The sequence below is a fragment of the Leptonotus elevatus genome, chromosome 13 (genome assembly GCF_054856555.1).
Source record: "Leptonotus elevatus isolate MCC_2025b chromosome 13, RoL_Lele_1.0, whole genome shotgun sequence".
NCBI classification, from domain to species: Eukaryota; Metazoa; Chordata; class Actinopteri; order Syngnathiformes; family Syngnathidae; genus Leptonotus; species Leptonotus elevatus.
Window position 1 is genome coordinate 8,425,073 of NC_141251.1, and position 24,081 is coordinate 8,449,153.

Below are 24,081 nucleotides of genomic sequence, written 5' to 3' on the forward strand. Positions count from 1 at the left end.
CAGTATGGCTATATCGCAGGGAGAAGGCGTGTACAAGCCGAAAATCACATGACAACTGTGAACGACCTTTAATTGCGTCGCATGCAGCAATGTTTTTAACGACAGACTACAATGCTTGAAATGCAACTATATTAAATTGTTACATTATTTAAAACAGAAGGTTCCTGTGCTTCAACAACATTTCGGTAAGCCAACACATACACGAGGTCAAGATGTTGAAAAACTCCTGGAATTCTAATGTATTCGTGCCACAATGGCTGTAAAAAAAACAAAAAAAAAAGTAAACCAGTCGAAGCATCTTGATCCGATCTCAGAGATCATCTTTTGAAACAATAACAAAATGTTTCAATTGGAGGTTCTTGGACCATTCGGTTTGTAACTAAACTTTCTGCGGGTAGGTGTGTCTGCAACATTACATAAGTAATACCTATTATCACTTTAGCTCAACACAAACTTATGAGTTTATTCCTGAACCTCCTGCACCTTTAACATACACCTATAGAGCGCAAGTAATGTTGAAAACGTTTTTTTTTTTGCCCATATAGTAAAGCAGAAGAGTATTAAGTTATAAAATATTTTAAAAGTTTTCTACAGCAGGAAGTGAGCATCATAAACCCCCCAAATAATTGAGAAAAATAATTAATTATGTTACAAAGGAAGACCAAGAAAATATCAGATTTCAATGTTGGGTTACTTGGTAATGCCTTAAACTCCTTAGAATTATTTTTGTATTTACACACAACAGTTTTACACAAGTTTAATAGGAAATGTACATGTAGACTCATCACTAAGGAAATGGAGAAGGTGTACAGTACAGTGAAGGTCATGATTTTGATAACTATCCTTTATCATGTGTCAAAGAACTCTTTAATACCTATCATCATTTGACAACATCATATGTCACATTTGGAATAGTGTTATTTGGTCAAGTGCTTCTGCAAAATATCTAAAAAAAAAACAACAACTCCAAATTGTACAGAATAGAGCAGCCCGATTAGATCTTAACTGTACTTTCTGGGATACAAAACTAAAATATTGTCTGTTGTTGTTCACGCACAATGTAATATGGAATGGAACACCCCATTTTTCTTCGAGGACAGATCGAATTTTCAGGAGTTTGCCATGGACATAACACCCGTCAAGTGAGTATGGGTGACTTGAAACACGCCCAAACCACAAAATTTTTTTTTGATGAGAACTGCTCATTGTCTCTCTCTCTCTATATATATATAACTAAACAGCAATTTTTTAAATCAATTTAAAACAAATGAATAATGTTCTATCCTTACTATTGCTTATATTCATGCACTTTAGTCATGTTTTAATGTCAGAGTGAACTTTTTACAGTAATTTCTCACACATCTTGAACCTCCTTGGACCAATGTGCACATTATAACAGTTTGTACAACATATACATGTACAGTGTGTACATCCAACACTGGGGGGGGGAAGATAAAATGTACAGTGCAAAATAGGTTTTGATAAGACCTATCTTGGAACATCTATAACGATTCACGAACGCTTTAGTGTCATTTGTTGACAACATACAGTATTATTTCAAAGCAATGATTGGTCATGTAGTCATTGTTTTGGAGTAAGTCACTATTGAGCTTCATTAGTAAATTACACTGAAGTTTGTATGCCGGTTAAAAACTTCACATCAACTGAAACGACACTCAAACTCAACAATAAAACAGCAATTCCAAATAAACTTATATTAAACTTGATGAAGCAATTTCAGGAGAAATTGAGTGTTGTATGCTGAAATGCTAAATAAAAAAATAAAAAACGTGGAATCATGTTGAATGAGGTGGAATGTTGATAGAAAGAAAATGATGTAAAATGGTATTGAATTATATAAAATTATCGAATAATGTAGATTGTTCTAGAAAGGATAGTGGTGAAAGAGCATGCATTGAATGATACTGAATGATTTTTAATGATATGAAATTAAGTGAAATGTTACTGGTGAAAATTTGCAATATATGAGTGAAAAATGTGGGAATGTTGAAAATCATTCCCAAGGTGAACTAAATGAGTTGAATATTTTGAATAAAAAATGGAAACCAATTGTTGAACGTGTCATTGAGAATGAATGTGGAATTTGTGGGTCAAAAATGTAGAATTATGTGGAATGTGGAAACATTTTGCACAGTGAAATATATCAGATTGAATAACAAAAATCAATGAGTTGACGTTTTTAATTTTGAATAGGAATTATACTGCACTTCTAATACAGGCATGATAACCTAACCTAATCTAACCCAAGTGCTAACACAAATACATTTTTTTGTGAAAAATATGCAAGATATGTGAGAATTTGAAATTGAGCTGTTTGAATTTCAAATGGGAGTGAATTTTTGAATGTCTCATTTGAGGTGAATGGGGATTTTTGGGGTGAAAAATATTGAATTGTGGGAAAACTGTGAAAGTTAGGAATAAGAAAAATAATGGCCTGCAAAACATGATTTTTTGGATCATGTTGAAATTGGAATGGTTTGAATTGGGCCAGAAATGTAGGAGTAGTTGAATGTCAAAATATGGTGGAATAAAGAGAAAGGTAGAATAACGTGTAAATGTTGAAAGCATTCACACAATAAGCAAATAACTTTCCAATCTTAATATTGTTGACATTTGCATCTTAATGACGTTTCAATGACAGCTTCCACTTGTTTTTTTAATTATTATTATTATTATTTTTTTTTTAAATCTTTCACTCCTCATTGTAGTTTTGTCCTTACGATCAGAAGTAGTCACGTTGAGTCTAGTTCAGTCCATTTGCTATCCAACGTACCCTTACTGGCTATGCTAATGCTATATCCTTAATATTTTCCTGCATAATATTTCAGCGCCATTGGAACGTATCAAATCACAGATGACACTGCGATCATGCTTGAAATGTGTTTTTAGCATTTGAGGTGCCATATGTCCAATAGTATTTTTGTTTATGCTTTATCATAAAATATAAGGTCAATTACATGCTGTATTGAAATTTAGTAAGCATTTTCAATTAGCACTTACAACAGCTCAAACAATGGTTAGGAATCATTTACATTGGTTGTACTGTTCTATAAATGACACCAGATGGCGCACAAGGAGAGGCAGTAACAGAAGCGCATGCGGCGACTTCACAACGTGAACACACCGGTTAATCTTAGCTCTCTTTGCACCTGCAGCCTTCCCCTCGGCTGCTCCTCTTTTCTGCGCAACGGTGGTGGACACCGAGCAGCGGTTGGTGGGCGCATATGGCGGCCTTAAACACCTGGACAGAGACCTGCACCTACCGCCAAACCATTCAAGGTGTCAGACAAGAGCTATGATGATACAACGGTATGAGGAGAGCACGGTGTGGTTGACGGAGCCTAAATGACAGCTATTCAGATTTAAAAAAAAAAAAAAAAAAAGAAGAAGAAGAAGAAGGGCTGGGGAACCTGATCCAGGTTGGGTAAGCGTAGTGTAGTCTTGTTCTGTGGAATTCTTCGGACAATATACTTTTTGGCCCTTGTAGTTGTAAAAGATGGAGAAAGGCACAGCGCACAAGCCGCAGCCGTCCAAAAGGGCAGGCAGTCACGCGGACGACATCGCCAAGGTACCCGACGAGGAGCTGCTCCTGTGGGGCAAAGACGAGCTGGTGAGACGGTTGCGGAGGACCGAGGCAGAGAAGAGAGGCGTCATCGTGGAGCACGGGAACCTGATGCGGGAAGTGAACAGAAGGCTCCAGCAACACCTTAATGAGATCCGGAGTTTGAAGGTGAGCTGGAATGGGCGTGAGTGAGCAATAATATATATATATAAAAAAAGGTTTAGAATAGGCTTTGAAAGGTAGGTAAAATAGTAACAGTGGATTGTGGAGAGACGGAGGCAACACTTTGTAGGAGAACATGCTGTCAGGGGGGGAAAAAACAAACAAACAAAAAACAGAGTCTCCCCATTCATTCAAGTTATTCATTTAAAAGCAACAACTATAATTTCAATAATATGCAAAAAAAAAGTTATATTACATCAAAATACTTTTTAAATATTATTACTATTATTTTGTTTATAATATATATATGTATAAATATGTATATATATATATATATATATATATAGGTTGCATATGGACCCAGATTTGACATTGTTTTGTGCTTAAGCGCAATGTAAGAATAAGATAAAAAAAAAAATGATGGGCCAGCTGTAAACTGGTGTGGGTCAAAAAGTTCAGAGCCACTGGTTCGTCTCACCCCACCCCATAGAGCATCACAATGGTGAAGACAGCATACACACTACCTAAAACTAATATAAACTAAGTGAACCACCCTGAAAACTCATTAAAAACTAAATTAAAAAAACAACTCAAAACGAAATAAAAACGAACTAAAATGACAATTCAAACACTATAATAACCCTGGTGTGACCTTCCCTCTCTTCTGTGTGTCTATTTCTCAATACCAGGATGTGAACCAGAAATTGCAGGAAGATAACCAGGAGCTTCGGGACTTGTGCTGCTTCCTGGACGATGACCGCCAGAAAGGGAAACGGGTGACACGAGAGTGGCAGCGCCTGGGCCGCTACAGCAGCGGTCTGATGAGAAAGGAGGTGACTATCTACCTGCAGAAACTGAAAGAGTTAGAGCAGCGGCAGAGTGATGTTCTGCGAGATAATTTGGAGCTCAAGGAAGTGTGCCTCATGCTGGCGGAGGAGAGAGCTGCAGCTGCTGCTTTAGGCAACAGTGGCGGTGGGCACGAGGGGCCCGGCTGCAGGACTTCCATTGACAGTCAGAGTAGCCTGTCGCAGCTGGGGGGGGGGCTGCCTGCACCTGGCCTGCTGCGCGATGTTGGCGATGGAAGCAGCACGTCCAGTACAGGAAGCACAGACAGCCCTGATAATGCCCAGCACAAACCCTCATCTTTGGGTTCCAGTGCTAGCCCTGGATCAAGATGTGCTTACCTGCAACCCCCCGACAGACTGTGCGATTCCACAGGCAGGAGGCATAGCTCTACTCCCGAATACCACACCTTCCCCCAGCCATGCCGCACACGAGGGGGTTCCCTCACCAACCTGGACCCTCAAGACTTTGCAGGACACTTCCCGGAAAAACACAAGTCACCCAAAAGGCAACCATGCAACTCCCACCGCAAGGCCTGCAGTTCTGACCTTCTAGCCCAGAAGCAGTTGATAATTTTAGGGCAAGTATCACCAGCGTGTGGGAAGGGCATAGCCAAGTCCAGTCCCGAATTGAGTCAGAGACACCATCCAGATAACAGCATGGGGGCAAGCTGTGGGAGTCCAGAGGCAAATAAATCAGTACCGGGAACACCTGAGCATCTGAGAAAAGGGCGAGTGATTGTGGGGAGTCCGGAGTCTATACGACACCACCATCACTATAAAATCAGTCCTGGGCTGGAATACAGCAAGGCAGGGAATGGCGGAGGCTCCCCAAGCCGGGACGCAGTTCACAGGAGGGCTGCTGGAGATGAAATGTCCCCCCAACACCAGAGTCTGTACAACGGTAGGCACAGGGTAATATTACTTTGTCTTTAAATTCATGTTGCGTTCTTGAGCCATGTACGATAATTTTTTTAATAGATGTTATGCTACATTCACACCAAACCGAAAATTACGCGACAAGACGCTGGTCGTCTCGCACGTTTGTTCGTGGGGTTCTCGATGGGATTTGATTTGCGCCGCAACGGAGGAAAGAGGAGGGATTTCCGCTTTGGTTGGCGGTGCTAACTTTATTGTAACATTGCTAGCTTGCTTCACACTTCGACAATTAAACAAACAAACTCACCAGATAAAGCCAACCCCCACGCTTATCTTCTTCGAAGGAATGTCCTTTTTGGCCCAATCCCGGTACACGTAGCTCGCCGTGTCGTACCGCGACGATCAAGCTATCCTCAATTGCTACGCTACACGTTATGAACACAATATGGGTGTGTTGCAACCGCTTCCTGTGTTTCGTCTGCTGTGTGACGTGTATTTGGTAACGTGGACTATCTCGACACCGATTGATTGCCGCTGACACGATGGCGCCAAAAGTTCAATTCAGCGAAACCGTGGGAGTCCAGAGACCTTATTATTTAGAGGCATACAGTGAAATTAATTTTAAAAAAAATGCCAATGCAAGCCTTGTTAGATGGCTGTGTTTTTATTTTATTTTTTTACCTGTAATGGGATGTGTGTCCTGTTGTTTCTGCCTGTGTGGATAAATGCTGATTAAGAGGGGAAAATAGGTTATTTGGTTTCGCGCACAGAAACAAATCAGAGCAGAAGATTGTCAGTGCTAATTAATAGGCGTAACATTTTGATTGAGTGAAGCTTTCATGCAGAGATAATAACATCTTGATTTACTGTTGCGTTCAATCTGTTAAAGGAGATGTATGCATTCTTTACACAATTATACTTTTTTAATTTAATGATGTTGGGCATTTGTGCCAAACAGTTCAATCTGTGTCTGTCCAGAGCAGATAAGTTGGTTTTAACTAGTCTGAGAGTCCTTCGGGTTCCTTTGGGCAATTTCCAGGCATGTGCTTTTTACCCAGAATTGGCTTCTACCATACAGGCCACATTTTTGGATTTCTGTAGAGGTAGATGTCCTTGTAGGTTCTTTTCACAGAGGGATTCTGCAGCCCTAAACGATTGGCAATCAGGTTTTTGGTCACCTCCCTGACTAAGGACTCACTTAGTCTTCATTCCTCCTCTCGTTTTTTGAATGAAACAACTCCTTTCCCCTCTTTGCTGATCCTCAGATCCTCTGTTTGATGCCTCAGTCTCACTTCAGATCTCCCTTGCCTCGGTTGCCTAGCGCTTGCTTATGTGATGTTCAGTTGGGTTCACTTGGTCTCCTAATAAGTGAGACAACGTCTGTAAAAAGTCAATTGAAAATTAATTTGGTCTAATAAATTCACAGGGTTCTTTTACCGTGGCATGGGCCTGAGGTCCATTTCAACCGTTTTTTTTTCATCGACTTTTCTGTCAGATCTGTTCTGGTTGTCAGATCACAGCTTCTTCTCTCTTCTTTAAGGTGACTTTGAGTCCGGCACCAGCTTCACACAACTTGTGATCCACTTTGGTCTGGTGGCCACACTTCTTAATCAATTCCATCTCTCTTTGCCTTGTACTGCTTCATGAAATGCTCCTTTCATTTAATTATAGCTTCCTATGAGAATTTGACTTTCTCAACCGTCAGCTTTTCTGAAGATATATGGACATACCTTGTCGTTGTTGCTCTTGAGTGATTTAATGAAGCATGGTATCAAGTATTGTGTTGCAATATCTGTAAAAAAAAAAAAGAAAAAAAAAGACTGCATGCATGAAGCATGACATCATTGCAGTTGTAAAATTCCAGAAAACAAATAAGAGGATTTGCCGGGCTTACGTCACACCTACATTTATCAGTTTGGCGGATGATTTAGGAAATGAGAAAGGCCTCTTTGTTGCCATTCATCTGCTTAATGGGGCCAGGCTCGGTTCTCTCAACTGAACCACACTATCTTGATTTCTCGAGGACGATATGTTTCTTTTTATATTTACACATTCATCACAGCTAATATGCAGAGATATGGAAGTACGTGTGAGGTGTGTGGCATGTGTGAGGGGAGTGTGTGCGGTGTTATTTTTTAGAATTAGGCATGTTTTTAAATTCGATTTGTTAAGGACTATAAGGGTATATAGCGTTGTGTTTGTTGTATGGATGTGTATATACCGTACATGAGTTCAATGTTTCTTTTGCTAACCTGCCGTGTGCAGAGACACATACAGTCCATGTAGGTATATGGTAGCTCAAACTCATATAAAAGATTGCCCGTGAGCTTTTTACAACCATTAACAGAAGGTCGTATTTGGAGGTGCGTTCGTTGACCACATGAAAGCTTCAGCTGAGCTGAGTTTGACAGGTTTATGCATGTGTTTTTCTCAACACATGTGAATGGACATGGATTTTGGTTGTGTTGTAGTTATGTTATGTCCTGTGTGTTTGAATGTAATGTAATATGTCATTAGGGGTTTTCTGGCCCCAAATTTAGGCAGAGGCATTACCATTCTGACCATTTACACACATGCTTATGCAATAGTCCCCAATGGCAAAAACAGTCACTTGCTTGCATGTGTTTTTTTTTTATGTGTTTTTCTTCACCCGTGTTAGATATATATATTAGGTATTTAAATCATATAATACAAATTAAAGAATGATGTTTGATATTATTATTATTTTAGGCAAAGCAAGCTATATTTGTAAATCACATCACATACATATCACAACTCAATGTGCTTCACATAACCAACACCACAACACCTAATATATATATATATATATATATATATATATACAGTATATGTATGTTTGTGTTTGTGTGTGTAAATTGACATTAAGAGGTTCATTGCGTCAAACCCCCTCAAACTCAAACTCAGTTGTACAAAAAAAAATCGAAATCCCACTGAATGGAACTGCATCGAATTGATCCACTTGACAATGAACCGTCCTTGAATAATACCGCACACCATACATCGTGATACGTATCGAATACAATACATCGTGATATGTTTCAAATAGGTTTTTAATGGAGAGATGCACACCCCTAATTTATCATCTTCATTATATTTTTAATATCAATCCCCTGGCCACAGCATAGCTAAGGTGGAGGCGGCGGGTGACAAACATACACGAATGTCTCCAAATGTGCACTTTACAGAGCAAATCTGTGATCGCCTTAGTCAACTTTACGTCATCCACCTGTGGAAGTCAGCATTTTTTTTCTCCTCATAAATTTACGTTTTGCTACAACCTCCTGCATAGACTTGAGCAAATCAGTTTATTCAGTAAAGCTGATTTAAAAAGGAATGGGAGGAGACACTTTTTTTTTTGGGGTGAAGAATCAAGTCGGCTGTGTTCACACTCAAAATGACACATAGCCTGTTTTTAACTACTCCAAGTTTTGTGCGTCTGCAAAAGTATCAAAACCCAGTCTTGCCCACCTCTTAGCAAATTTAGACAGCACATCGCGCGAGACTTGAACTAGGCACAAAAATAAAGCCCATTGACTTAATCCTTGACATGCTCACTTAACTGAGATCTAATGTGTGTCCAGCGAATGAATAAAAAAAAAAAAAGTGTCAAGAATGTTAATTTCACCATTTCATTTACTTTATTCATGGATGCAGACTTTGAATAACAAAAGTGTCAGTGGTAGGTAGTTCAACCAAACATTGAGATCACCTGAATCCTTTCCTTATGCACGATGAGTATCAAACTGTCCTTGCATGCAGCATTAGGTAATGACTAAGAGAACATTACGACATTCTTACGAGTATGCAATCCGTTTGTGGGAATCATTTGATCAGCTTCATGTTTTAAACACAAAACTGTGAGCTCGGACTCATTACACTTTTTCCTCCATCCAGTAATCTAATTCCCAACAGCAGCTTATGCAGAAGGCACATGCACGAGCAGACGTGACCATCACAAGTTTAACTTTGTTAGCAGTTTTGAAACAATGGATGATTTACATAATTATGAGGTCATGCTACAGGACCAGCATACACAAAGCCAGTCAGATATTCTAAAATGTGCTCACAACGACGATGACAACGACACATGGAGCAAATTAACTCATTCACTGCCATTGACGGCTATAGACGTAAAAAAAAAAAAATTGAACTATTTCTAGTAGTTTACATTTTTTCCACTTTTGTTAACAAGAGTATGAAAACCTAGAAAAAAAAATGTTTGTGTACATTTAAAAAAATATAAAATATAAAATGTGTGATTAATCGTGGGTTAACTATTGAAGTCGTGCAATTAATTACAATAAAAACATTTTACCGCCTGATGCGATACATTTTTTAAAATTAAAAATTTGAGGCGTCCGGTGGTTAAAATTTTTAATTAATTGCATGACTTCACTAGTTAACCCACGATTAATCACAAATGTTATATCTGTTCTAAATGTACAATAAAAACATTTCTGGGTTTTCATACTCTGTTAACAAAAGTGGAAAAAAAAGTAAACTAATAGAAATAGATCAAATGATTTTTTTTACGTCTATAGCCGTCAATGGCAGTGAATGAGTTAATTGTGAATATCAAAACTAAAGCTATAAAACAAAAATAAATAAATAAAATAAAATAAAACAAATAAAAAAACAAAGAGATGGATAAGCCGCAGCAAAAGGATGATGCCTAGAACACAAATCACAAACGGGATCTCACATACACATGTTTAGAAAGACAAAGTAACAGATGATGACAGAATTAAACATTTGCAACTACGTAATAACGAAGACCGATACAAACTAACATGATACAAAAACAAATACGCTACAGGTCACTTGTGAGACAAAGGAAGAGAGCAATAAACTATAATTACGCGTCATGCTTCTGCTACAGCGCTGCCAAAATACCATTGATAGAAACTCCACCCAACACATATTGTCAAGGAGTCTCAGGAAAGATCGTCCAAACAGCAGAACAGACAGGCAGAGGAACAGGAACATGGTGGCATCTTCATTTGTCATTAGCACACGTGCAGAGTCAAGGCCAGAGAGAAAGACGAGAGGTGCAGAAATTGACAATGTGTTGTCAGTCAAATTGCTGGAGTGTGTTCAGGTCTCAAATTTTGCAGTAGCAGGCAGGCTTAGTTTTAGCCCAGTGCAGTCAGCAGCAGCGATGGCAGCAGCAGTCAGCTTGCAAATGGCACCTCCACCTCCATATTAAGTCTTGTGGTATATGTTTGTACATTAAACCAAACAAATAAGATCAAAATTTGTGATTTAAAGCAGTGGTGGTTCTTAACCTTTTTTTTACCTTGGGGCCCAACTTTTCCTTTAAAAATTGGCCCAGGGCCCATTCAGAAATTATGATTTATGTTGACTTATTATTATTTGTATTTTAATAACGAAATTAAATCTAGTTAGGGTTTATAAAATCATTATCAAATAACATGAAACAATGTGGTCATCAATGACATTTATTTATGTGTAAACACTGACACCCAATAAGATGCCCAACAATGTGACGAGGCAAAGTAACCAGATTGGTATTGTGATTTTCTCAAGGGCGTTTTTCACATTATCAATCTGGGACTGCTCCATGGTGATTCGCTCGGGAAAGGTGGGACATTCTGCACAATACTTTGATCTCATTGGACGATGCAGCATCTTGTGCACGTTTGTTTTGACCAATCACGGCAACGGATGAAAAACATCTTTACTAGATAAAAATGCACGAAGCGCCTTTAGCTGTTCAACATTCAACAAGTAAACCCCACCCTTTTTGTTAAGCCACGCCCACGGGCAGTTAAACCACACCCATTTCCGGTTTACGTCACGCCCACTCCGAATACAGATACATCTATGGACAATTTTAACATACATTAATTTGGAATCTGGGAGGAATAAGGCGTAGAAATTTGTCATCTCCCAACGGGTCTTAAGACATTAAGATTGAATTCCCTTCTGGAAATTTCTCATTTTGTTTTACATTGTTCCTCATTTGCTTGTCATCTCCTTTGGGTGGAACATGTTTGCCAGCAGTAATCACCCGCGACACCAGCCTTAATTAGGCCAACCATAATCAAAATGCAGCATTACAATTAGGCCACATGCAACTTGTTTCTCTTTTGGATTGAAAGAAGTCAAGAGCTCATGTGGCTTACAAGAGAGGCCTCTTTTTTTGTTACAAAATGGGCCGATTAGTTGGTGGAGCTTATGAATATTTAGCATTAGAGTCATCCATCATTGACCTGGGGGCTTGATGGATAATAAGATGGTAGATTACAGTGAGAGGTACACAAATAAATTATTATTATTTTGCCCATGAGGTTACCAAAGGTCATAGTTGAACTGGCAGTTTGTGCCGACTTGTTACTTGTTGGTCTGCGAGGTTTATTGTGGGATTATATTTGTAATATAATTCTGTGTGTGTGCGTCTGTAAGCATTTGTGTGTGTAATCAGATGTCCTGTATTAAGTACCGCCCTGCTAACTAGGCCAACAGCTGCTTCCCTGGTCATTTATCTCCAGTCAGCTTTGATGCCCCCTTTTTGTCCTTATATTTCAACAAAGGGGCACCTTGCAAAATGAATATGTTAATACACCATGACCATTATGGCCAGACAGAATGCACACTTTTAAATCTTATTGTGGGGATGTGTACACAGAAACTCAAGTGCCCAATTGAATGTTTGAAGCCCCTTTATATTTAATGTATACCAATGAAGATGGTGTGTGGTTTTGTGTGTGCAGTACGGAGGATATTGCACAGTATTCAGCACAGCCACTGTTCTGTGCTTTCTTTGATGGAAAATAGCCCTTCTCTAATTCACGATTCTCTGTCTGTTCTTTACAACGGCAGATTAGGGCCATATAGACATATATATATATTTTTTATTTTTTTATTTTTTATTTTTAGAGAGTGGGGGCGGTGGGGGAAATATTCTGAGAAAGAGCTCATAAATTTGCCACTTTATAAAGTGGCAAATTTGAAGAAGAAAAAAATCTCGTAAATTTGTGTCTTTATAAAGTGGCAGATTTGTAAGAAAAAAACCTCAAAAACTTACGAGAAATAAACATAGCGTATTACTTGGATGTTTGTGCTTATACTTTTCGTCGTATTTTCAAATAAGCAGAGGTGGCAAATCCAGGTCCAGAAAGTAAAAACCCTGCCACAGTTTGGCTTTAGCCAATGTTGCTAGCTAGCTAGCTCCCTAACAGGTAAACGAGCACCTTGGGAGCTAGCTAGGGCGCTAGCTAGCTAGCACCTGGGGCTAAAGGCATACTGTGGCAGGGTTTTTACTTTCTAGACCTGGATTTGCCACCTCTGCAAATAAGGAGATGTGTAATTGCTTTAGCAGAGATTAACCATATACATTCACTCTTTGAAGTGTTGGGTACGACCAGCGACTAAGACACCTCGCTTTACCAAGGTCCACGCCCTGAGGATCAAGCATTTAAGTTAATTAGATACATTTGTGTACATTATTTACTTGTACATTTATGTTTCCAGATTTATTGTTTACGTTCACACATTTTGGCATTTTTTTGTACAAGTGGCTAAGTTGATGTGTCGAATCTGCTGCTCTCTGTCATTCACTTGCATTTTACCTAAAATATGCTAGCTTCTCATTGGTTAGTGTTAGTCAGCTGATACTGAATCAGGAAGTGTTGTCGAACTTGTCGCTCTAGCTGCCAATTTCAAATTAAGAATGAATTCGTCTCCATCCTACCTTTTCATTTTATAATCAGTGTGCCATTAACCACCAAACAAATCCGCACATTAGACTATAACTAGGCCGTAGTTCTTTGCTTGTCCTCGTCTAGAAAATAAAAATGCAGAATGCTGAAAAATAGGCACACAAACTGTCTACTTAGACACACACGCTCTTCTTTCATCCATCCACCCTTGTCCATCATTCTCACTGACATGCACTGTGAGTGAAGTGAACCAGAGGACACAGCTGTGAATCAGCCCAGGGGCTTGTTTTTCGGTGTGTGTGTGTGTGTGCGTGTGCGAGTGTGTGTGTGTGTGTGTGTGTAGCTCTCTCTGTGATAGTATGGGCCACTGGGATGCTGCTAGAGGGACAAGCAGGTCACTGTGTGAATGAGGACACATTGAGTTTAGGAGGAGGGAAGTTTGGAGCTTCACAGTTTTCTGTACGTGTCATTTCATAGTATGAATCCTGTTCTTTTTCTCTCTCTCGCACACACGACGACAAGATGTCTGCTTTGTGACAGGAACGCTGATCAGATGAAATGCGCATAGGTGGCTCGCGATGCCCACGAAGCGTGTCACATGGTCGAGTTCGCGAGAGACGAACAGAAAGTCTAAGAATAGCTCCGTTTTCCATCACGTTCTGAAATTAGCAATAGAAAACCTTTTGAAGTCTCATCCCTGCGATGACGTTTTGCAATTTGTAGAGCGGTGGTCTTGGATTTCCAAATACATAAATAACATATTGCTAAGTAGCTGGCAGTCACCAAATGGCATTAATGTGTTAATATAGATATTCACAATAAAGCAGTCAGTGAGTGTTAAGTGTTCTGTTTCATTCCCTTACAACAATAGTTATATTTATTGGCAGATGAAAAACCTTTACATGTTGCTAACTTACAACACAGCTGCAATGGTTTCGAAATGAAATGCATCTGAGCTAGTTTAGAAATAAGATGTTTACAGCCATAACAGATTGACACAGACTGACACATCTATGGGACTGTCACCAAAGGAGAAGACAGGAAAGGAAGACTGGGAGGGGAAATTTGCTGCCAGTGGCTGTCCAACTGTGACAGGAATCAAGGGGGATCGACAGAAAAAGAAAAGTGGAGCTCCACGTTTCACTCTGCGTGTAACACGTATCTGTGATGAGGTTGAATTCGTAGCCATCAAGACATTCTTTGTATCCGTACTCTAATGATTGACATTTATGCAAATACTTCTGCAGTGGGCGGCGCGGCGGGTGACTGGTTAGCACGTCCCACCTCCCAATGCAGAGGACGGTGAGATCGAGTCCGGGCTTCTCGGGTGGAGTTTGCATGTTCTCCCCGTGCCTGTGTGGGTTTTTTTGCGGTTTCCTCCCACATTCCAAAAACATGCATGACAGGTTGATTGAACATTCTAAATTGTCCCGAGGTGTGATTGTGAGTGTGGATGGTTGTTCGTCTCTGTGTGTGTGCCCTGCGATTGGTTGGCAACCAGCTCGGGGTGTACCCGAAGCCAGCTGGGATAGGCTCCAGCACCCCAGCGACCTTTTGTGAGGAATAAACAGTTAAGTAAATAAATGGATGGACTTCTGCAGTGACTCATGAATAATAGTGTCATCAATGCTGTCACTGATAAGCTCCTTTCTTTTTTTTTTTCTTTTTTTTTGCAGTTCTGATATCTGCTGGCTGCTGCACTAACTCCTGCAGGAGTGTAAAGCTTTGGGACAGGTGAGCCCCTCTCTCTTACACCGCACGCACACACCGTCTTCCCTCGTCAGTGAATTAATAGTCCATTTGACACCGAATTCTAATACTGATATAAAATTTCAAACATTGTCATTTCAAAGTTTAAGGGCCATTAAAGTCAACTGAGTGCAACCCTTGTGCTACCGTCAACCAGCATCCGGTGTAATGCGCGTGTGTCACTATGAGAGGTCACCCTGGCGTGACTCTGGTTTTAATGCACTGACCGCTGGTGAGTGATGGTAGCACAGGTTAATATTTAATGACAAAGCATCTCCTAATGGCTGAATAAATCAGCCTCCGCCTTTGCCCCGGGAGGAAGGATCCTTGCATTCTGCTGACCACACACACGAAAACCTTACAACCCACACGTTACATGCATACACATGCGGTGATTACACTGTTTCCCTTGTGTCTTCCAGCTTTAATGGCTCCTGACCACACATGCCTCTTGATCAGATGCTGCTCGACAACACACACTGCAGAGAGAGAGACAGCGAGAGAGCAAGAGAATGTTACTCGCGCATGTATGGATGGAATCAATGCACGACTGAACGATTAAATGGTCGTGAAGTCGATAATCAATCAGTGGATGTTGATGGAACTTTTGCCCTACTGGCTGCTGCTGTGCACTACAAATGAGTGAAATCACTTTTTTTTCTTTTTTTTTTGGTATATTGTGAGACACCCACATATGAATTGCCAAATGTAAGTAAGTACCTACAATGAAAATTATCAATACAAAACAGTCGTATTATATATCTGTGTAAAAACATTGTTAGGTTAGTGGTTCACACAGCTGACTTGTACTCTGACTGACCGCACTCAATTCCCAGTGCCTCATTCCAAATTGCCCAAATGTGATATAGAGTATATTAGTGCTGTCAAAGTTGTGGGGCGTTAACGTTGGAGATTGAATTTAAATTAAATGATTAAAAATGATTCCGTGTTACACGCCCCCCATCTACCACTACAGCAAACAGTGAGCTTGCAGTATCGAGTACAAATCTGAAAATGAACCTTTTCTGGATGCCGAGAACAGAACAGCTTGGTGTCGTCATTGAAATTCGCGGAGAATGAGGAGATGAAAAGACTGACTTTGTAAAGATCCAAGGTTGATGGGAGAGCTGAATCTCCACACCAACACGGTCTCTGCAGTGAGCATTTTATGTAAACTCACACACGGGCATACGATCGGTGCAAGGCGGTCTCCAATTTCTCATGCCACCTGCGCTGCTGACTACAGTATATCACCCGTAAGGGGAGATCTACAGTATACCTGTATAAACGTACTTGCCGCATTCCTTTATTATTATTATTGTTATTATTAATTAATTAATTTATTTATTTGTTCTCCTAAGAGCTGGCGCATTCCAATCTCATGCATGGACCCCAGCGAGTCAATTTCTGCTTTCGCATTGTCAAGCACCGTAATGCGCTTCTGCCACCCTGATTTTAAAGAGGATGTGAGGAACCGCTTCGATTGGCCAGGAGTCGGCTGCATTCCATCCCACAACGACACACGATGGTGCTAATACGTAGCTAAATATCAAATGAATGCAATGGTGCATGGTGTAAAGTAGTCTAGGGAGAATACAGATCTGTAAAGTGAGCACTTGGAGACGACCATCCACCCATATTGTTCGTGTCCATGTGTGGCCCAGCACCAAATTGTACGACAAATGATATATGCCTGTATTATACATATTCTATGAAAACTTGAAGAAAATAGTGATAAAATCACTGATAGCATATTTCCTATAGCACAATTTTATACATCAGAACACACTGTAGTCTTGATCCCGAATCTACGCTAATGCTAATAATAATAGTAATACAAAGTCAGTCATGATACATATTTGTATGAAAAACCCTTGTAAGAATGAATAAATAAAAAAATAATCAAATGAAAACCAAAATAAAGTAACACAAATAAGAACACTTCTTTACCTTTACCCCTGTGTTTGGATGTACATAAAATGGGTGAAAACTAAATCATAGCGCACAATGTGTCACCATTAAACATTAGTTGAGATACTGAGGACCCCCTGTAAATGACCTGTTTTAGTTTTTTTTTTTAAACTAAATCTGCACTATATTATGGATCCCCGCCAAAATGTAAAGGTTTCTTCTTTGGATTGTGCAAAGTTTAGCAGAAACTGGTAGCATTGTCCTGCTGAAGACAACAAGAGTAACAAAAAACAAGAGGTTGGCAGTGGTACGTTCACTATACACCGTATAGTACTTGTGTTTACTTGAGTTTCAGAGTTAGTCCATCACGAGCACTAGCTAAATGTAAATGACTCTTGTTCACAACCTGTGTCTGCCACTCACACAATCAAATGTGATCGAGAGAGGCTCTGGGATTGGCTCCAGCTCGCCTGCGACCCTTATAAGGACCACATTATGAAAAGTGGATAGATGAATTCAGCACCACAGTTTTGTTATCCCAAATTGAGCACAAAATGATCAAGCCACCAAATATGTGATCGTTTATCTTAAATCGCTTTATGTTTTGGCTTTAACTTATTAATACTGAATATATGGGTTTATAAAGACACTTGTTTGCAAATAGGTATTTCTCGTAATTTTGGGATGAACGTCAATATTTTTAATGAAATATGATATGCTATAATATTAAAGCAATACAAAATTAATTCATCTTCATTTTCAGCGATGAAGTGGAAGTACAATTGTGCATATACAGACCAATGTTTTTAGTTGACAGATCATGCATTAGTTGTAAGTGTTTAGAAACGCCTATCTGATTAAAAACAAACAAAAAATGCACATGCAACTAAACACACACACACTGAAAAAAACAGTAACGGTGCTTTATAGTCAAATACAATCTACAGTGCTCTCTGCATTTAAGAGGACCCTGAGGAACACCTGAGGACATAATCCAGATGTTGTAGTCAAGACTGGAAATTAAAATGATGTGATTTAAGTTGTACGTGAAAACCAGAACACCCAGAGAAAACAAACAACAAATTCCACAGACCAGAAGTGTGAGATGGAATCAAACATTTTTCATAATCACTTTTCGACCATGCCGCCCATAGGAAGCTGCTATGAACCAAATCTGAAAACAACAACAGAAAAGAACATTGTTGCAAAAACTATTTGCTGTATCGTGAGTTTTGTGAAAGGGGAGCTCAGGTTCTGCAAGAGTTTTTCTTATGGTGGTGATTTATTTTCATGGCTGAAAACGCATCTGGAAATGAGCAAGAACCAAATACATTATGATTTTTTTGTCCATCCTGTATAACCTTGTGTGTAAATTTTCATTGATGATTAAAATGAAGAGAATTGTGATATGCTATTAATAGTATTAGTGTAATAGATTAACAGTAATACTGTAAATCTGTGTAATTTTATAAATATATGTAAACCATAAATTATTATTTTTGACTCCTCACTATATATTGCTAGTATATCTGTTATATCCAAAATTGTATGTAGAAACTAATAAAGTGACTTAAGATAATAAAAAAAACGTTTAGCGTATTTGTACGGCATGTTTTTCTTTTCTTTTCTTTTCTTTTCTTTTTTTAAAGAGCTCAGTATTGTTCATTCGGTAATGTCATCATCATTGTTCTTTTTTTTCTTTTTTTTTCTAATATTTCACTGATTTAGAGAATAATCTATCCTTCTCATATATTTATCTAGAAATACATTACAATTGTTCTTGTTGCTATAGCAGAACAGCAAAGAAGATCATCGAAAAGTACATGTAAAATGATAGTGTAAGTGAACAATATTGCTACAGGAACAACAGTAACAAGTCTTGAGATTCGTGTCTGCCTGCAGCTGGTGTGTGGGTGGAATATGTTGCTTTTCTATCCACAACGTTATGACCAGAGGAGGTGATGCTCCACATGACTGCTCTGCATGAACAGATGCAATCTCCATAACTACCATTGCAAAACTACAAAAGTACTCAATGGAAACAATCCTTCTGGCAAGGTGACAACGTTGTGATCTGAAACACAATGTAAACAACTCCCAAGAGCAGCTTTGATCATATTATATGTATTTAAAATAAATGATTCTAATCATATAATAATCGTGCTATAAAGCACGCAAAAAAATAAAAATAATAATCACTCAGTCAGCAAGCTGTTGAACACTGCGTGGAGGCGGGCGAGACAAAGTCTATGAACTCTGCTTTTATTTTTGTAATAAGAGTTTCCACTTGTTTCAGGAGCTTTACTTCCTGTCCCTGTGTTTCCTCGTCATGCTGATTGCGTCCACCTGTGACTCTTGTCTGTTGTCAGTTTGTCTTGTTTTTTTTTTTGCCACATCCTGAGCCAGAACTTCATTGTAAAATTCCTTATCTCATGTACAAGAGTCCATGTCTTTTGTTAATTTGTTTGCTGAAGACGGTTTTTGTTGATACTTTCAGATCACTGTTGATTAATGATTACTCTATAAATCTGTCCTTTAAAAAAATAAATCTTTTTTTACTCGTGTATTATGTGTTTGGGTCTAGCTGACTGAAAACGCCTGGCACATGATGCTAATTAATAAACTCATGAATCTCATTAATACATTGCAGTATGCACATTAATAAATGATTCTCATTAAAGATGCATTGTGCTGTTTAAAAAGGTAATATTAAAGCTTTTTTTTTTTTTTTACTTCATGCATGCAGACCCACGCACTCCACAGTTTCTTTGGGGAGGGGAGGGGTGGAGTTTTTCTTACCTCATTTGAAGTCATGTCTTGGTTTGTCAACTGTGGCTGTCACTTTGAGATCATGCACGTACTTGCACGCACACCATGAACGAGTCTGACACAGATGCTGCAGTTACGCTTTGGGCCAGAGGTAGCAGTTGCGAGTAAAAAAGTGACAAAATGCACAAAGATACGTTAATAAATACATAAATGAGCTTAGCTGATTGGGTCACTGTTTTCAATTTGATATATAATATATTCTACCTGTTCCTGACAGAATTACTGAATTTTAAAATATGAACATTCAGATAAATTGTTCAGGTTGTCAACTCTGCGTACTGCATGTACTGTGAGTATGTACGGTATATATTTAAAATTATATGAAAATACCATTGTGCCTATACACACGGCTATCCCCTCAATAGTGAGGGACAGCGGCGGAAATAACAATTCCCACTAAGGTGATGCGTAACTGCTGAGACTTTCTGTTGCTGCAACGAGATGTCAAGATGAAGATGTATAATCATGGTGAAAACTTTTCTGTATGTCACAGCAATTCCATGCCTTTTCTGACTAATTTTTGGGGGGAGTTTTTTTTTTTTTAGTATTTTATTTTATTTTATTTTTTTAAATTCTGAATATTTTTTTCTGTTTTACTGAATATTTTTTCTGTCAAAAAAATATTCAGAAAAACAGGCTGGGAAAAAATATTCTGAAAAACTGTGAAAAAAAAGTTATTTAAAAAAACAGTGAAAAAAAGTTATTTAAAAAAACAGAAAAAAATATGTAAAAAAAACAGGGAAAAATATTCCCCCAAAAAACAGGAAAAATATAATTAATTTAATTTAAAACAATTTTTTTTTAACCTTTGAACTCCAAGTGACTTGTTGCAGACTCGCTAATAGCGGAAGCGGACACTTTCCCGCATACCTCCATATGCAATAAGATGGTCATGTTTACTTACTGGCTCTCAATAAAGGAATGAATGTGTATACTGTATTGTGGTTTGTTCTCTAATATTTGAGGGAAAACCATTTAAAAAATATTCAGAAAAACAGAAAAAAAAATATTCAGAAAAACATATTTTTTTTTAACAGAAAAAAATACAAAAAAACCTGGGGAAAAATATTCAATAAAACAGAAAAAAATACTAAAAAAATAAAGCTCCCCCCCAAAAAGTTGTCTTTTTTTTCCCCAAGTGAATCCAATATGCACGTACAATCTGACTGTACACAGTAAAATTATATATTTCCATATTTTAAATTAAATGACTCGAACGTCATACAATTTGTATTCAAGAAAACATTTAGAAGATATTTGTTGTAAAAAAGCACATGTCTCTAAGTTAGGTAAAATCCAGGTTGATTTACATCTGAACTCAAATCAATAAAAAATAAAATAAAAAATAAAAAATAAATAAAATAAAAAATAAAATAAAAAATAAAATAAAAAATAAAATAAAAAATAAAATAAAAAATAAAATAAAAAATAAAATAAAAAATAAAATAAAAAATAAAATAAAATAAAAAATAAAATAAAAAATAAAATAAAAAATAAAATAAAAAATAAAATAAAAAATAAAATAAAAAATAAAATAAAAAATAAAATAAAAACAATGCTACTGTAGTTAAAGTCAGCAGCAATATTACTGGCATTCAGCAAAAACTCATTTTAGAACTACACAACAAAAAGCTGACAAAGAAGGATGAATCCATCATGTCAAACCACACTCAACCCTGCACTCAGGATTTTAGTTTTGCCCTCCGGTATGGCCAGAAGTTAAAAAATGGCTTCTCAGTACAATATAGCTAAAGTGACAATAAGTCATCATCATTAAGTCAAAATTAATATGACGCATATACTGCAAAGTCAACACGCTGGGGTTTACTGTGAAACATAAGAGATCATAAAAACTGTAATAAAAAAAAAACGTTATACCAAACATAGTTTAGGTAATTGGATTGACTTTGTGCGCAGCAAATGGCCATTTCATGAACCAAAAAATTATTAATTTATTAATTTTTTTCTTTTCTTCCTGTTTTTATTTTATTTCATCCCAAATTATGGTCATAATGTCCTGTTCTCTTTCTGTCTCTCTTTGTTCTGGATGGTCAATCAGAAGTGGTAAATGAGCAGCGAGGCAGATACCACATGTTGGCGCACATCTTGTGCACGAGTCGCTCACATCCATAACACACACACACACACGCACGCACACACACGCACACACATGCACCTTTCTGCCTCATTGATTGCACTTGCTCTTACATAATAGACTACTGAGCCATGATCAACTGCTGGCAACATCACAATGCAGCCTGTTCGCTCAAATTTTGTAAAATGTTGTAAAAAAGTGATGCGCTGCGTTGTAGTAGACACATGATATTTAGGCCTGCCTGTAAGAATTTAAATCATTAGCATTTATGGATTTGACAAAATAATATGCCTCTGACCACAAAGCTTAACTTCTTGGGGTTATGTCATTTTCTTTTATTTGTTAATTTTTTCAAAACGTTTTTGGGATGTCTGCATCCATTCTCATCCCATAAACGTAAAAATTAAAAATGTAAAAAAAAAAAGTGTTTTCCACACGACAGAGACGAAATAATGAACAAGACATTGTAAAAAACAACAACAATAAAAACAAAATGAGAGAAATAAATAATTAAAATCAAATTACTTCCTCTAAAATAAAATAAAATGAGGTTGAATAAGTAGTTTGTCTTCTGAATTCTTCTGAATATGCTACTTGTAACTTTTTGTTTTAGAGCAGGGGTCAAAAACCTTTTGCAACTGAGATCTACTGTTTGGTTATTGATTAATGCGAAGGGCTACCAGTTTGATAAACACTATTGTAAGATTGGCCGTTACCTGCTTCCTGAGCATGCGTGATGTCATCTTCAGTCGACAGTAAATGGCAAAATGTATTTTCAAAGGTATTAATTATGCATGAAAAATAGTTATATAGTTATAGTAAAGTTATTAAATGAATTGTAGACAAAATATTATCTTCTTACTGCTGAAAACGAGTCAAGTATCCGTTAAGGGGAATGTATAAATTGTGTACTTGCCTGCCTTGTAAATGTGTGAAAAAGTAGTTATAACTAGTGATGGGAAAATGAAGCTTCATGAAGCACTTGTAATATTTTTTGACTCCTCTAGATGCCACTCTTGGTTGAAAGATGCAGTGGAAATGTAATCAATTTCCTTTGCACTAGCCTTTATATTTAAACCAAGAGCACCATCTCGGGGAGTCAAAAAATATCACAAGTGCTTCATGAAGCTTCATTTTCCCATCACTAGTTATAACCAGTCTTTGTCAGGACCTTACATTGACCGACTGCCCCCTGTGCGCAACAAATAATAATACATTTTAAAAAAGCATTATGTCTCCTGTTTTGCTTGAAATTGGCTGGGTTCGAAAACCAGGCAGGTTTTTGAAAACACATGACTGGGAGATTGGGCGACAGGACATTTTTTCACTTCACAATTCCATTTTGCAAACGCTGTCATGAGCTGAGCTATGGTAGCAAATATGAGATGAAAAAATAAACAAACACACACAAAACACTCAGCAACGGCAACCTCCGCACTAACATTAAACTTTGATGTCAAGTCGGGGGGCACAAGAGTATCATCCCATGGGCCTCAAGTTTGAGACCGCCGCCCTACTGCATGAATAAGAGAACAGCAATCTGCTGAGCCCATCTCTACACCCTTCTCTCTCCAGAAGCCCACAGCAAATCACAGCCATCTTCACAGTATCCCTAGATGCAAAAAAAAGAAGAAAAAAAAAACTCTGACAATTATTGGTAAAAAAAATGCTGATCTTGAGTCAAAGTTGTCCAAAACAGCATTTCCTCCAAATGTTATTCATCTTGCTTAGAGTGTGTGCGCAGTTCTTGTGCTAACAATATGATCAAACACACTGTCAGTGTTGAACTTGTACTTTCATTGTGTTTATTTTTGTTCATGCCGTCCCCAGCGACCACAGTATCGGCTCATCTTTGGGCCAACTTCCAGCCACCCCGTATTGTGAAGATCTTTTCTTTTCTTTTTTTACAAAGCTTAGAGATTTTATTCAGACCACAGTGATCATTTTATCATGGATTAAGCCAGGTGACAATCCAAATGATTTGAACACTCAAAAATAATTGACTCTGAAAGAATATAATTTCATTGGACTAAATTTAGCTTAAGACATATTTATCACTCAGCAGTATGTTATTGTTAGCATACCATTAGCATTAGCAATAGCATTCCATTTGATGGTTTATTTTCATTGCACGTGTGTAGTTTAACAATTGAGGTGATGTCTCAAGCAAAAAAAAGCAGCGTGGAAAACACTTGCAGCCTTGACCAAATGGGTCAAAGCAATGTCCATGCTACAGATTACTTTATGGCCAAGAGCGAGCCAATAAAACTGCATTAAAAAAAATAAAAATAAATGTTGTGTATTCTTTGACTAACAAGGGTACATCGT

General features: G+C 38.0%; 1 protein-coding gene across 3 annotated transcripts; it reads left to right on the forward strand.

Moving 5' to 3' along the window:
* The first annotated feature begins 86 nt into the window (after positions 1 to 86).
* On the forward strand, positions 87 to 19,294 carry LOC147163713 (uncharacterized). 3 transcript variants are annotated; one of them, XM_086093737.1, is made up of 6 exons: positions 87 to 185; positions 3,177 to 3,445; positions 3,509 to 3,751; positions 4,435 to 5,491; positions 14,846 to 14,903; positions 15,341 to 19,294. In XM_086093737.1, the coding sequence occupies exons 3-6, from the start codon at positions 3,518 to 3,520 to the stop codon at positions 15,354 to 15,356; spliced, it is 1,365 nt and encodes a 454-aa protein (XP_085949863.1). In that variant the 5' UTR covers positions 87 to 185; positions 3,177 to 3,445; positions 3,509 to 3,517; the 3' UTR covers positions 15,357 to 19,294. The 3 variants fall into 3 exon arrangements, 2 of the variants coding, with proteins under 2 accessions (XP_085949863.1, XP_085949862.1); XM_086093736.1 differs by having other exon boundaries at positions 3,177 to 3,440; XR_015096966.1 differs by having other exon boundaries at positions 3,177 to 3,751; positions 4,435 to 5,502.
* Positions 19,295 to 24,081: the final 4,787 nt, after the last annotated feature.